General features: G+C 37.0%; 1 protein-coding gene across 8 annotated transcripts in view; it reads right to left on the reverse strand.

The window, feature by feature from the left end:
• Positions 1-526: 526 nt before the first annotated feature.
• LOC124395491 (voltage-dependent calcium channel subunit alpha-2/delta-1) overlaps positions 527-15,601 on the reverse strand; it is a 111,654-nt gene continuing 96,579 nt past the window's right edge. For 5 of the 8 annotated variants that reach the window (XM_046864011.1, XM_046864010.1, XM_046864009.1 and 2 more), the window contains 12 exons: positions 14,547-14,650; positions 13,602-13,688; positions 12,330-12,397; positions 12,117-12,155; positions 11,936-12,007; positions 9,792-9,944; positions 9,463-9,515; positions 9,311-9,366; positions 9,043-9,160; positions 5,261-5,373; positions 4,355-4,437; positions 527-3,247 (listed from right to left, as the gene is read on the reverse strand). In XM_046864011.1, coding sequence (XP_046719967.1) covers positions 3,134-3,247; positions 4,355-4,437; positions 5,261-5,373; positions 9,043-9,160; positions 9,311-9,366; positions 9,463-9,515; positions 9,792-9,944; positions 11,936-12,007; positions 12,117-12,155; positions 12,330-12,397; positions 13,602-13,688; positions 14,547-14,650 — 1,060 coding nt within the window. In that variant the 3' untranslated portion in view covers positions 527-3,133. Of the gene's footprint in view, positions 3,248-3,984; positions 4,074-4,354; positions 4,438-5,260; positions 5,374-9,042; positions 9,161-9,310; positions 9,367-9,462; positions 9,516-9,791; positions 9,945-11,935; positions 12,008-12,116; positions 12,156-12,329; positions 12,398-13,601; positions 13,689-14,546; positions 14,651-15,601 lie in introns of all 8 variants that reach the window. The other 3 variants (XM_046864015.1, XM_046864012.1, XM_046864016.1) reach the window with 1 other exon arrangement.

Genomic DNA, 15,601 nt, shown 5'->3' on the forward strand with positions numbered 1-15,601 from the left:
TTTATTTTTAAATCTTTATATTAACCTGTATAGTTAATTTCCAACAGTAAATATATAGTGGGACCAGAAATAAGCATCTAAAGACTTTACAATGGTTTTCAAGCAAACCCAAGAGAATTTAAACTCCTTTTCGGTACAAATCAAACAATACAACTCATAAAAAACAGAGTTTGAAGATTTGCTATAATTGCTTTCAGGGGGAAATTGTCTGTGCTCATAACGCATCTGATAAACCCATTTTTATCTGTTGTGTCACTCAACAATATAGGTCATGCTGATTTTGTTGGAATTTTATCTTCGTGAATGTTGTATAATTCTCTTTTCAAGATGTCGGACTTGGGCTAGAGTTACCAGCCATCTCTGTATGCTTTATTGTGTAACTAGATAATGCAACCATGATAAGACAATACTATGACATCATATATTACTGGGAAATCATTGATCATAATGTAAAGCAGTCCATGATGTCTTTAGAAGATCTGGAAACGTAAAAAACGAAAGAAGGAATGAACAGAATAAAGAAAAGTTTAATAACAATAGACCTTTTTATTGTGAATATATCTGCACAAGAATTGACACATTTGAATTCAATACAAACAATTTTTTTCCTCATTTGTCTTCTTCTTTAATAACATGGTACAAATGTATACAAAAAATGTTTTCAGGCTTCAAGTTCCACAAAAAAGAATAATAAAGAGAGAGAGAAGGATTTTGAGAGCACAACCTGAAAAGAGGCGGGGCTACAAATGCACAGGCCACACCCCCATCAGCAAACAAGAGCGACTTCAAAAACACTCTAGAAAGGAAAGCGGTATCTTCTCCTGGCACATCGAGCAATCAGCACCGGCAGTACGTTCATGAACACGGACACACAGCAGCCCAACAGGACGACACAGCAGCTGAGAGCAGCATTTGGAGAACACATACGTGCACACACACACACACACACACACCCATACACACACACATACATACATACATACATACAGGCACACACATACTAGACTCTTACTGCCCCTTCTTTACATAAGGAGGCTTGAATGCTTCTGTAAATGCCTATTTTAATGATACATGCAAGTTCTCAGTGTTACACAGTACCGCTGAAGTCAGGAGAGAGAAGAGAGAGAGAGTTTAATGTGGATGTACTCTATAACAGAGGGAACATGTCCGACAGTTCATTTATCAAATCCTCTTATGTAAAGTGGAAGTTTATTACTGAAAATTAAGTGTTGAAATACGAGATATTTGAAAGTAAATCTGCACTTTTAGAACATTGAAATATGCAGAATCTCAGGAATAAAACTACTGGAAAGTTCCAATCTTATACTATGCTTCCTCATCAGCATCCTTTTAATACTTTACTGTGCAATTTTGCTTTGCAGCTACTGTAATATACGTAAACTTATAAACACTGCCAAAAGAATGCAGTTTTAATTAATAGTGTCTATATTGTGGTTCCTGGATTTTGTATCTTTTTTAAACTTTTTTTTTTCCACTGCACACGGGAAAACAACGCAAACATACACAGTCCCCATATACATGTACACTTCATTAAGATTAGTCTATATACATACAGTTGGACGTATCTCACCATCTTTATCGCAGGTCCAAGGTGACAAATCCAGAAATAAAGATCTTTCAGAGGTTCATAAAACGACTGCATTTGTAAATAACTTTATGGAATACAGTCGACACTCATGAAAATGATCCTGCTTCCACTTGGCTACAAAAAATATATAGTCCAATATGCTGTATTTCACGTGCGTTTGGCAACCGAGCTGACACATGAACTTTTCACCTGAAACACTCAGCATTGTTTGACTTGATTAGTGTGACAAAACCACAGTTTTCACCACAGCCTCAACAAACGTGTCTAATCCAAATAAACGGGGTTAAAAACAGCCATTAGAGAATCTCACTAAAGTCATGTGCTTGTATTTGTGGATACAATAGGAAAGGTTATAAAAGACTCAGCGTATGCTGATGCTGGCAGTCTTATTTCCTCTATTCAGGACTGGCAGAGCTTCAACAGTCAATCATTAAGCTTTCTTTTAAATAAGAAGTGATATTTAATGGTAGCTGTAGTATTTAGGTAAGGCCAGGGAAAGATAAGAAAACAAATACATGCCTAAAGGTTTCTTCACTGATCATTTCTTCAGGAGAAAAAAAAGAAATGTCTCTTATGGATAAGTAGTAACGAATAAAGAACGTTTGTAATTTGGCATGTGCTCCGTTTAACATAAATAAAGCATTTCATGCGGTGTCTCAGTGATAGACATCTGTGTGATATCATGGCATAGAACTCAAACTGGAAGAAATTCTAGTAGATCAAGTATCTGTATGGCGGATAATAAAAAACAGAAAGGTCAGCAGGCCAAACGCAGAATACAGTATTTGAGTTAGGGCCCGGTGGGGCGAGATCACCGACTTCTTCCATAATAAACCCCTTTCTAATGATTCTTTGAATGGCATTCAAATAATTACTTCATCCTCACCATTCGTTTGATGTGAGAGCGAATTACATAAAAACAACCCTAGACACATGACGTCGCACCTCGCAATTCTTAAATCATGTTTATGTGCTCAAATCAACACTCGGTTAATGGTGATCCAATCTTCTTCAAGCCTCAAATAAGTGCAGCAGTAACAGGCGAAAAAATGAAAAATAAATTAAACCCCCCCCAACAACAAAAAAAAAGAACTAAAAAGACTGCTACATTTGCTGGGAGACCATCTTTCCCTATTTAAGCATTAGAGTCCCAACGCTGATTCCTCATTAGCTCTGAAAAAAAGAAAAACTAAAAAGCTAAAGTGAAATGTAGCTCTTTGAAAAAAAGAAGTCTTTTATCTTTTCTTCTGAAAAAAACCGGGAGTGGACATGTGGAACACAGTCATGTCTTACACTGCACAGTGTGTGTAAGAATGTGTGTAAAAAGCTCTGTGATTTTGTATCAGGAATGTATTCTCATGAACATGACCAAGACTGAGTCAGCAGAGATTTCCGTGAGATGTGGTGGTTGTTTGTGTTTCTGGTCCATGCGTGAATGGTGGTTAGGAAGTGAAATATGTGTCGGTTAATTGCGTAATGAACAGTCTGTGATTAAGTGGTGGGCAGTCAGCGGCTGTGTGCTTGTCAAGAGCAGCAGCCGGTTCCAGTGAGAAGCCAGAGGAGCAGCAGCTGAAGAACTAGCACTGGCCAGAGAGAAGGAATCAAGCTACATCCACCGCCACAGTCAGACGCGTCTTCCTAAAGGCAATACAAAAAATGTTAGTAAGACTTTTGTAGAATTACAAATCCTTTAGGGATAAAAAATCTTTCACATTTGTCATTTCGTTTCAGTAGTAGATTTGGCTACACGTAAAAAAACATATATAGTAGACATGGTTTATCTCAAATTAGGATTACATTTTTCCGTTCTTTCCGTCCTTTTTATTATTAAGATTAACCCCATTTTTTGGAACCATAAATATTCAAAAAAGTTCCAGAACTTTACACAGCAGAAAATGTCCAATCATTAGCATGTTGTGGGATTTTCTGGGATCCCCTACGTATCGATTTGTATTAATACATTGGATTAGATTCTACTGAACAACAAATACCTTGCAGCACTGATTTTAATACTGACGTGTGAGCATGTTTGTGTGTGTTGGCATGAGGAAAGGCTCAACTTCAAAAGGGAGGAAACGCATGTTTATTTCCCCAAAACTCTCTCAGGGACAAGCCAGACACTCCCTATTGCCACAGCACAGAGAAAGTTGTGGCGCCTCAATTCTCTGTGTGTTTATACTGACAGTGCAGCTAGAGATGGCAATCTAATCATGGGCATTTACATTTTGATCTAAAATGATAAAACCTAAAATTGCTTTTTAAGTTATTTTTGGAGCTTCAGGAAGCCTTCTATCATGTCACCGTTTGATGCATGGTTTCGTAAGGACATTTCTATTAAGCTACAAAAAAAAAAAAAAAAAGAACGCAAAACTAACCATCAAACACAAAAGAGAAACATCAGTATAAGGATGGAAGAAGATGAAGCCAAGGTAGAAGAAGCACTGATGGGGCACAAAGGTTTTTCCTGAGAAGGACACACATAAAAGTGAGGGTGTGATGAAAGAGAAAGCGGAAATAAAAAGAAATGAGATGAAAGTAGAACCAAATATGAAATAGCAGAAAATAAGATATTTACTGGAATAAAATAAAAAGTATCAACCACATTAAAAAATATATATAAACGAACTTGTAACATAAGTTAAAAATGAAGGCAGGTTTAAACACATCAACCAAAATCAGACTTGAATTGCACAAATAAAATTTCTGTAAATATCTTGTAGCTCAGCATGCGAGTGTCAAACTTACATTAATGTTGTTATCAAAGCAGACATCGGGGCCTTTCCTGTAGCGTGGGTTATGGGCCAGTATACATGGGTCCGGACCAGTGGCTGATTCAAAAGCATCAGGAAAAAACACCCATCGTCTGTTACACATCTCACAGCGTAGCCCCCCAGGTAGTTTGACAGCAGTGTATTAAGTAACATTAGCATGTTGTATATAGCACAGTGTTCATCAATCCTGAGGTCTTTTCCTGCTCCAATTCATCTCCATCGAGCCGTGCTTTCATTAACAATGCATCAATTGATCAGGTGTAATTAGAAACCCTGCAGAACTGAGAGTGAGGACTGCTATACAGTAAATGTAACAGTAATTGCTAAGCTAGCATAGTCTCAAAAAGCATGAGACCCAAAACAGAATCCTTTCACAAATCCTGATATGTTTTCAAGTAAGAACAAAGTCAAGGGACTTAAATTTAAGATGTCCCCAGATAAAGCTATCATTTACTCAATATCCTTATATGATGATATAATATTTTAGATTTTCTCTGTGGGATTCTTAATTAGCATAAATGAAAGTCAGTCAGAGGTAAAGCTATAAGCTTTCTGACAGGAAAAGTCCCTTGAACAGTGAGCATTGTAAGCCAGTTATTTGCAGCTTGTCCTGTAGTGTTTTCTTTCTAACCCTAACCCTAACCAGAATATTACCTAGAAATATTCAAATATGTTTATTTGCATATTAATCTGTTTGTTCAAAGTTAGTATAGTGATACTCATAGTTTTAAGAGGGACATTTTGGCAAATCCAACTTTTCTTCCATTTATTGATTCAAATGCAGTTCTAGGCAACTCCCTTAGACGTCTAGAGCTTAATGAAGATTACTGCAGTAATCCGTCTGTCAGGATTCAGCATTCAGAGTTTAAGAGAAGGATACAAGGCTGCTCAGCCTGTCTCACTGGCTTGGTGTCACAGGAGAGGCAGGTGCTCTTGGCATCAGTAATCAGAAACACCAGGTTAGTGCTTGGCAGCTTCTCAGCTCGATACATTCTGGAAAACCATACAGATCAATGGCATGTATTGCAAACACTTTCTTTTTAGTTTGAATAATTTAGACTGAGGAGCAGTGTTCGGTTACTTTTACATATAAAGCATATAGTGCATTTGAATTAAACCCTGATTTTTCCACTTCTTGTAGATCGTTAATGCAGATGAGAACACAGCAGTTCATGCCGGAGTGTAAACCAAAACAGCTAATTTGAGACCGTAAGAGTGAGATGGGTTTTGTTCCTGATCCAACCACATTCTATTGTGGTTTGACTGCCAGAAACTTTTTTAAGATGACACATTTTGTTTTTTTTAACCTGAGCTGCTAAACTGAGCAAAAGCACAGAGCTGTAGAACCACAGAAATGCCACGTGTTCATGAAAGTCTGATGGGCAAAAAATAGAAAATCAACCCTGAATGGTATACGCAATGTGTTATGAACTAGTCATTTCTATCATTTTGAAGGGGACGGTAATTTATCGAGGGCCAGCTCTGTGTTCTCTGTGCTTGAATGATTTTTACCATTTCTGTGCACACTTGTTTTTTCCATCGCCATATTGCTGAGCATCGCATGAAAGAGTTTTACGATGATGTTTTCATTCCTACATGTCCCTCGGCCAGCGCTTTTGTTTTTTAGTCAGTTTAATGATTTGCATTGTGAAAGGAAAGCAAACCACATAGGCAACAAACCAAAAAGTATCGATTTGTTTCTGATCTGATCTGGTCTCTAATATGTGTGTTTCAGGATACAAAAAATGTTTGCAGAGTGCTAGTATTGCCGCATCATTAAAGCACATTCGGGACCATTTTTGTACCCTTAATTGTATGTTGACATTGTTAAAATAGAGAAGAATAAATGCAGTAACAGCGGAGGTTCAGATGGATCCAACATTCAGCGTGTGTAAATGTTTTTAGCTCATGCAAATCCAATTATTTAACTTTAGGGATTATTCGATATATACAACGATTTAGAGCGTGTAGCTCTTTGTTTTACAGCCATCGCTAGTCATGCAGCCTTGCTTCATTTTAACACAATAGACATGTGCTAAAGTCTTTAGTGACTGTAATCTTAGATCAGCATGTCCCGTTAGAGAGCAGGTTTGCGGCTTGTTACATGCTGTCAACGCTGAATGGGGTTTTGGGCAGGCATCAGTTTTTCTTTACAACATCCCTCTCTGCTTTCCCTCAGCTCCCCTCTTTGGAGCAGCCTGACTCATGGCTTTGTAGTGTAGTGTAGAGCAGTGGGGTGAATGTAACTCAGAGTGAGTGTGTGTATATGCGTGAAAGCGCTCCATTACATGTCACCTGCACCCTCCAGAATCACTTACTGTTTACTGCAGCTGGGCACGCTCAGTTGAGCACAACAGACCTCTGATCTCAGTAGTCATCAGGTCATACACACACTTATACACGCACACAGAACTGGAACACACTTATACAACCACCTGCAGCACAACCCCCTACACACATGCACTCAATGATCAGAGAAAAAAGAGAATGCTACATATCCTGCCACCTAAATAAGCTCACTCGCACTCTCCCACCTGGCTACTGAAGAATGCTTTATTCCTGAGCAACGCACTGGAGAGCGTGATTCATCCACACTTAGATAACCTGCACATCAAAGCCCAGACTTCAGCTTGTTTCAGTGACCATAAACTCAAAAAGTAATTTTTTTGAATGCTCTTTGATAGCTGATTCGAATTTTAGAGTTGTGTTTGGGTAAAACTTGCTAACAAAGTGCTAATAAAGCGACATTTTTCTGAATGTCTGAAAAACTTTCATTTTAGAAGCTCAATAACGCAAGAAAATAAGGTCCATGACAGAGATTAGAGGATCAAGTTGATTAGAGCCTCAACCGCTAAATAAAGCAAAATAAAAAGCTAGCTACCTAAAGTAGTTAATGTAGCTATTATGTTTAATTATGCTTTTTTATTGTTGTATTTTTTATTATTATTTTAATATTATATTACAATAAATCCCATTTGTGTCAGAAACAGAAACCGTTTACTAGCTAAATGCAAGCCAGTTTACTGGCAAGCAGCTAGCTGGATAGTTAACCATCTCGGACAAGATAAAATCATGGTGGCTTTAATATATTTTGAGGTCTACAGATTCCCATTGGATTTATTAACTACTGAGAATATTCAACCCTAATTTCAAAAAAGTTGGGACACTGTGCAAAATGTTAATAAAAATGAATGTAATAATTTGTTAATCCATATTCTATTCACAACCGCCCCATAAGCCGTAAAACAGGTCTCAAATAAGTTGGGACAGAGCGATGTTTAGCATCACATCTTCTGTAAGTAATAGATCTGAGAACTAAGGAGACCAGTTGCTGAAGTTTTGGGAGAGGAATGTTGTCTCATATGTGATTGATAAAGGATTTTATCTGCTCAACAGTTCTGGGTGTCCTTTGTTGTGTTTTTCATTTCATGGTGCACCAAATGTTATCAAATTATCTAACCATCCTGTAAAATAAGATAAGAAAATTCATGGAGGTTACAGTATGATATACTGTAATTTTGAAAAGAGTCTGTAACTATTCTTACCAGTGTTAACCAGTGTTTACCAGTGTTAAATGCAAGCTAGTTTAACAGCAGATACCTAAATGTGTAGCTAACCATCTTGTGAAATGTTATAGGTCAGGAAAATCATTGTGGTTTGGATCTTATTTGACTAGCTAGCTATTTTAGGTGGTTACATTAGTACAACTCCTTTACAGTTTAGCAGTCTTAGTCTTGGTTTACAAGCACTTAGTTATTGTGATCCCTAACCATCTTAGCAAATACATAATGTTATTGATAAACAAGCTAGTGGTTATAATGACATGTTTAAACAAGGATACACTTACGTATTAAAACACTTTTTTATTTTCACAAGCCGTGACATTTAAATAAGAAGTAACCCGTTGCACTACACATGAGCTTTTAACTACAACCTTTATATATAACAATAAAGCTGTATAGAGTTTTACTGTATGCACTATACATACAGAACCGCATCTTGTGAGAACTGCGAAGAAGATGATTCACAGTAGTTATAACTTTGAAATGCATCTCTATATTTAATTTGAAATTCAGATTTTAAAATCTGGTTTGCTCCAGATCTCTGAGTATTACATTCTCCAGGCCTGAACAGGGGGCATGAACGTGTGAGGGGGAGATTAAGTTACACTCTCTGAAAGGAGCGGCTCGCCGTCCCGAGATTTTTGCAAATGGATTTCTTTTTTATGGCTCTCGTTAAACTTTACATGTCTAAAGTAGTTAACGTGGAAGAAAAACCATCGTATGCAGAGTCGCACGTGGGGCTCGTAAAGGCCGGCGGTTGCGGCGAGCCGAAACTCCAGACACCTCTCACTTTACCCCTAGTTCCAGGGGAGAGAACGACATCGGGATTTATGGCCCGCAGGATCTCGGACACATCAAGGGGAATGTGGGATTGGGTTGAAAGCGTGAAGAGGTTTGGAGGTTTGGAAACCTGTCCTGCTCACACCATCTACTTATTACGATGAACAACGACCCCAAAAAAGAAGTTGGCCTGGCTAATGAATTCATCTTATAAGCATACACATGCCAGAAAAAAAAGCATACACAGAAAGAACAAAGACTTAAAGGAAAAGTATACATGTCCTTTAAGTCTCTGTTGCCAAGTCTGTCAAATCCTCACCTAGAACAGTTTCCACAGTCGAGAACACCTTGGAAAGACCTGTTATCGTTCTCAAAAAAATACTGAGTCTGCTCCGTTATACAGCTCTCTTTTGAGTAAGCGTCTGAAACATCCTCTTCTGAAAAGGAAAAACACACACACACACACACACACACACACACACACACACACACACACACACACGTCATTTGCTGAAACACTGCTTTTGATATGCAAATTCAGAGCGAAATAGAGTGGAGCAAAATGTCATATTGTTTAGAAAAGCTACCTGCGTGGAGAAAACTCGGAAAAGTGAGACTGAGGAGAAAGTGCTGAAGCATTGACCTGGGAAAAAAGAGAACAACCTACTGCATCCTTCACATCCCGCAATAGGATTAAACAGATTGAATAACACTGGGACAACCACTCAAATCCTCTTACCATGCAGCAGTGGAGGCCCACCAGCCCAGACTTAACATGTCAGCTACGGTAGGCTGAGAGCAACACACACACACACACACACACACACACACACACACACACACACACACACACACAAAAGACGAAACTATCATTAATATGCACAAGGGTCTGAGCCTCGACAAAAGGACCTCAATGCTTCTGTTCAAATAAATACACAAATTCAAATGTTAACTTGCAAGCACACACTCCACCACATATGCACATGCTCTCAATTGTTTATTACCAAAACACACACACACACACACACACACACACACACACACACACACACACACACTCTCCCTTACCACATAGGCAGATCGTGGCCCAGCAGCAGCTTTTGGTTCTTTCTCAGGGTCACACACTGACTGAAAGTCGTAGGTTTTATTAAACGCGTAGAGTGATGTATTCAACAGACTGGCCATCAGAATGGGGTCCACTTCACCAAAAAACTGCCCTATCTAAACCCTCCCTCCCACACACACACACACACACACACACACACACATACACACAAGTAGGTGAGTGACAGATTAAAAATAATAATAATATTATTAATAATAATAAATAAAACTAATTTTAATATTGAAAACACAAGGACCGCTTTTTAACTGCATTCCAAAAATACAATTAGAATTAAAATAAATGCTTTGATTAGCTTGTATCCTTTCATTGATTAACTTGTTTCCTTTTGCTATGTGGTAAATAAGCTCATATCTGCTGCAATGAAATCCCACTTGAAAAGGCTCATTGATAACAGGTTTTAAATTCTGTCAATAAAAATGAAGTCAAGACAAAAAACAAATCACATCATGAGAAAATGCATTTTGCAAACTTTCCTGACAACATGATAAGACCTTGATATAACAGAATACTGAAGTTACCATCAGCACATTACTGACAGTTCAAACGCGAGCAGGACAAGAAAACTAAAATATTTATGTCCATATTGCTTTGAAATGTTTGCACTGAGTATGCATGTAGATGAACATGAATTCATTATTCATTGGACATCTGGTTGAGGCTGCTGGTTGAGATTTGTTCCTTGGATTGAGATGCCACAGGAAACAACAAAAAATGTCACATGAGCAACAATTTTTTTTATTTTCACTTGGCATATGTGATCAGTCAGATTTGAAGCCCACAGGACGAACAAACACTATGTTTATTAACAAGACTGTTTGGTGCTGAGTCTTGCTTTTACAGCATACTTGTTTACTGATGGCCAGGGCCAGTATAAAGTATAAATCCGGCCTTGTTGTAGAAAATCTTCCTGATTACATTTATTATAAAAATTATAGCTGGGTAGCTATTAAAACAAAAATAAAAAATGTCCTGCCCACATCTATTACTAAGACCAATAATGAAATTGAGTAATAGAGGCAAGGTTGAGAAACTGATGTTATGTGATTGTGCAACAGGTTGAGACAAATAAATGAGCAAAAGACAATACTCATAAGTAATAAAGGTTGGTATTTAGGGGTGTAACAGTACACAAAAGTCACAGTTCAGTACGTACCTCTCATTTTTTAAGTCACAGGTTCAATTTTGTTACAGTTAGGGTCAATTCTTTAAAAAATTTCTTTATTCCATTCTTTATTCATTTACTTTCTAGAAATGTGGAATTGTCAGGTTTTCTCCTTTTAAGAGAAATTTTTGAGGTGGACATAAAACGTAAAACAAATCCATATCGTTAGACTGTTTAGCATGTGCAAAACAAAATTTTGAGTCTGGTGTTAGTAGCCACAGTGACACTGCGGTAACTCTAGTTATTTTTTGATATTCATGGGGTTGTTGTGTATGTTTTAAAGTTAATTATTAATAATAATAATAATAATAAAAAAGTGACACTGCGCTAAAAATGCAAGGCGGCAACTAAGCAAACTTGCGGCCTGCCACTTGTTCTGCATGTTCCGCATGTAAAAATCATTTAATGCAGTACAAATGCATTCAGTAACCTGTACTGAAATGGTTTGTTACTAATATGTGAACCATTACACCCCAAGTTGGTGTCAATTTGAAGGAGTTTAAAAACTGTATGTCAGAAATGCAGAGAATGTTCAGAACATGCTAAGCATTGGATTTATCATATTAGCTGATTATTCTATTGGACTTTTCATTTCCATTGCACGTGAAAAACAAGAATGGTTCCAGTTTTCTGTACTTAAAGGTTTCATTCAAAGTGCCTTTGGTACAAAAAATAACCTGTTTGCTTGTATAATACTACTACACACTATAATTTTTCCCCAATGTTAAATGCTTGGTTGCAGCAAAGCCATCCATCTAAACAAAATGAGCAGTTATACTGTACAGACTCATCATTTAATTCTTTCTAATCCTTGCAGGTGTAAATAATATCTAACCTGGAAATGATGATCACTGTATTTAATGTTAAACATTAAAATGCACCTGCATATTCCTAAGATACTGCTATAAGGAGTGGGACTCTGACCTGTGTGATGTATTCTTCCTGATTGGACATGAGCAGGAAGCCTCCATCATCCAGGATTACACAGTCCACGTGCTGATCAAAACAGAGAGAATGTGACTGATACAGCAATTTGAAAAAGATCCCGACCACATCAGACAATCCAGGAACTGTGATACAGCACACCACAAAACACGTGCAGTACCTTATCATTCCTGAGGCAGCCACAGATCTCGTCCTTACACTGCAGAGAGAAAGTCGTGAGAGGCGAAAGCTGAGAATTGACCTAAACAAGGCTTTGCATCATTTATTAGTGTGAGTCAGGCCTTCTCTGCTTCCAGACTGCAATATTAGCCTGTCTACAGTCAGTATCTAAATGCTTTCCACATGTTCAGATAAGGGGCGTTGTTTCACTTACATTTATCTTCATGGTGGCGTTCATGAAGCTGTTCATCCAGGCAGATACATTAAGTTTGACTCCCACCACTGCAAGTGAACACATTACACATCATAAATGTAGCGGCCACACTATCAATGTACTCCTCGTATGGGGATATGAGAACCGACAGCGCTGTTCTGAACGCGCTCTCTGTGTTTTCTGAGAAGAGTTTTCTGTCTCTCCTTATGTAGGCTAAAGGCTGGGAGCATTAACAGAAGGCTGTGACACAAAGCAGTGAGTTCAGAGTACCGTGAATACATAATTTGCAAACCCATGTCAGGTATCGTATTGGGAAAATCAAATTTACACTATTTCCCATATAAATGCCAAGACATGTTTGGTGCTTTAGTGCAATAATGGAAGTCTCTCATTAAATCCCACATTTATTTCCATTAATCACTTTATCTGAGTCCTATCCTTAAACACACCCTGGATGGGACAACTAACCATCGCAGTGTGGCCTTATACAAATACACATTCATAGCATAGCCAGTTCATACACTAGTTTGCTTCTGTAAAGCTGGAACAAGGTGTAATATATTTACATTTAATCGTTACAACAGTGTAGCTGCACTCTGTACCGTATAGGGGATAGTTTCATGTAGAGAGGGCAGAATTATACCCAAGAATTTCGGCTGTAATCACAAGGACAAAGAATCTGTTGTCACACAGATGAAAATGGCTTGCTTTCTGTGTCTGGTTCCTCTCCATTATTTCAGCATTTGTCACTTCTGGCTCAATTATTATGTTTTTAAACCTATATCTAAATTATTTTAAAACTGCCAGAACCTACTGTTACAAACCTTGAAATTAATAAATAAATCCACCTAAAATTTTGAAAATTATAATACAGTTTTATATATATATCAAATCAAATAAAATGAAATCAAATTTTATTTGTCACATACATGTACATACAGAGTACGACATGCAGTGAAATGCTTTTATATATATATATATATATATATATAAACTGTCTATACCTGCAATTTAAATAAAGAAAAAAGAACAGTGATGATGAATTGGGTGAGATTTTCATTACGTGTTAGCCATATTGGTCTTTAAAGCACCAGTAAAACACTAAAGGAGCAAATGTGGAGGGGAAAAAAACAACCAAATGTCTTTGCTCATTGACTACATTTGTTTAAAGTGGAAATAAGTATAAAATTGTGTACATTTGATTTATGGCTGAACTACTTCTCTAAGTCCTCATCAATTGAAAAGTGATCAGTAATTCTTTTGTGTGCTCACCAGCTGGTTTGAGTTTGACTCCATTGAAGTCCAGTTCTACAGCTTTACTGACCAGAATGCCAGATTCATAGCTGGACTCCCTGCTCTCTGTTTAATGAGGGGAGAAAGAGACAGAAACACACACACACACACACACACACACACACACACACACACACACACACGTCTGTCTTTCCATACAAGGACCATACAGCAAGTATTTTCTATATAAAATGAAATAAAATGTCTCATGGGGACTAGCTAAAAGTCCCCACAAGGTCATAACTGTCAGATTTTCATAACCTTCTAGAGACCTACCATGATATAAAACATACCCACACACCTTCTAAGGGTCAAGAGATGTACAATAAAGCTGAAGCCCCTGAACTGCAAGCCACCATTCTGATAATAGCATCAGAATTCAAAACTTGAAAGCAACGTTCACAAATAACCGGGGTCTCTGCTCTTCAAATTACTATCAAACCTCGAGAAACACAGCATGTTTCTAGGTAGGGTCTATTAAGGCATGTAGTGTTTTGTATGTGGGATTGTGGTCTGTTTGTGTCTGGGTGTGTATGTGTGGGTGTGTGTGTGCCCATGTGTATATGTGAGATTGATCCAGACCACACTTGTGTGCAGGTGGGGATTATTCATACGATGACATTCTTTAAGTAACACAGGCTTAGTGCATCTTGGAAGGAGATAAAGCGTGTGTGCATGCATGCAAGCATCAAATAGAAGAACAGCTGTGATCAGAAGCATGCCAATGAGAAGAAAAGCCTACTCATGAAGTGGTCTAATGTGGACAAACACACACACACACACACACACAATCCCACCCACCCTCAGCTCTCTCTCTCTCTCTCTCTCTCTCTCTCTCTCTCTCTCTCACATATACTCACACATGTGCTCTCTCAAACACCTGCAAGATGCCTACAATGTGTGTGTGGCCTGGTGACTGCTTACTGTTGACATAAGGGGCAGTGAAGATGTAAATGTCATTGTCTAAACTCCGTTTGTAGAAACTGGAATCAAAGGTCTCTGTATTCTCGGTCCAATCCTCTCCAGCACTGAAACAGATATTACATGCTAATGAGATGAGGGATCAAATGTAATCCCAGGTTTTCAATATATATATATATATATATATATATATATATATATATATATATATATATATATATATGTGTATATTATATATATATATATATATATATATATATATATATATATATATATATATATATATATATATATATATATATATATACTGTGTATATTATATATATAATATATATATAAATAATCACACTTGGATATATTTTAGAATAATCAATGAGCAGATTGTATAGCAGTACAGATCTAAGATGCAACATTGCTACCAACATAGCTTAAGTGGTTGCATAAGCAGAAGGTCCGCTTGTCAGTGGTCATTATCAGGAGTGGAAGAGGATCCCAGCAACAACCTGTGCAGCTCCGGTAAATTCCATGCCCAGAAGGATTAACACAGTGCTAGATGACAATAGTGCTCACACAAAATATTGACACTGGACATAGTTTTGGCATGTTCAATTAGTGTGTACTTACTTTTGTTGCCAGTTATTTTGTTTTGACAATAATGGCTGTATGTTGAGCTATTTTTTTGGGAACATTTGTAGTATTGTCCTTTGAGAACATCTTAAAATTGTGATTTATTCCTTTTATTCCTTTTCTTATTCCTTATATATATATATATATATATATATATATATATATATATATATATATATATATATATATATATATATATATATATATAATTTTATAATATTATAATTATATAATATATTATATATAATATATAATATAATATTATATATAAATTAAATAGAATTGACAATAGAAACTCATTCAGAAAGTTTCATAATGTCAAAATTAGATGTTTTCTCATAAATAACAGCGCTTTAATAATGTGTTTATTCTTATCCTTATCTTACGTGAGGCATATTAATGTATTATTACGCTATAAACACCTCTATATC

The sequence above is a fragment of the Silurus meridionalis genome, chromosome 13 (genome assembly GCF_014805685.1).
Source record: "Silurus meridionalis isolate SWU-2019-XX chromosome 13, ASM1480568v1, whole genome shotgun sequence".
Lineage (NCBI taxonomy): Eukaryota > Metazoa > Chordata > Actinopteri > Siluriformes > Siluridae > Silurus > Silurus meridionalis.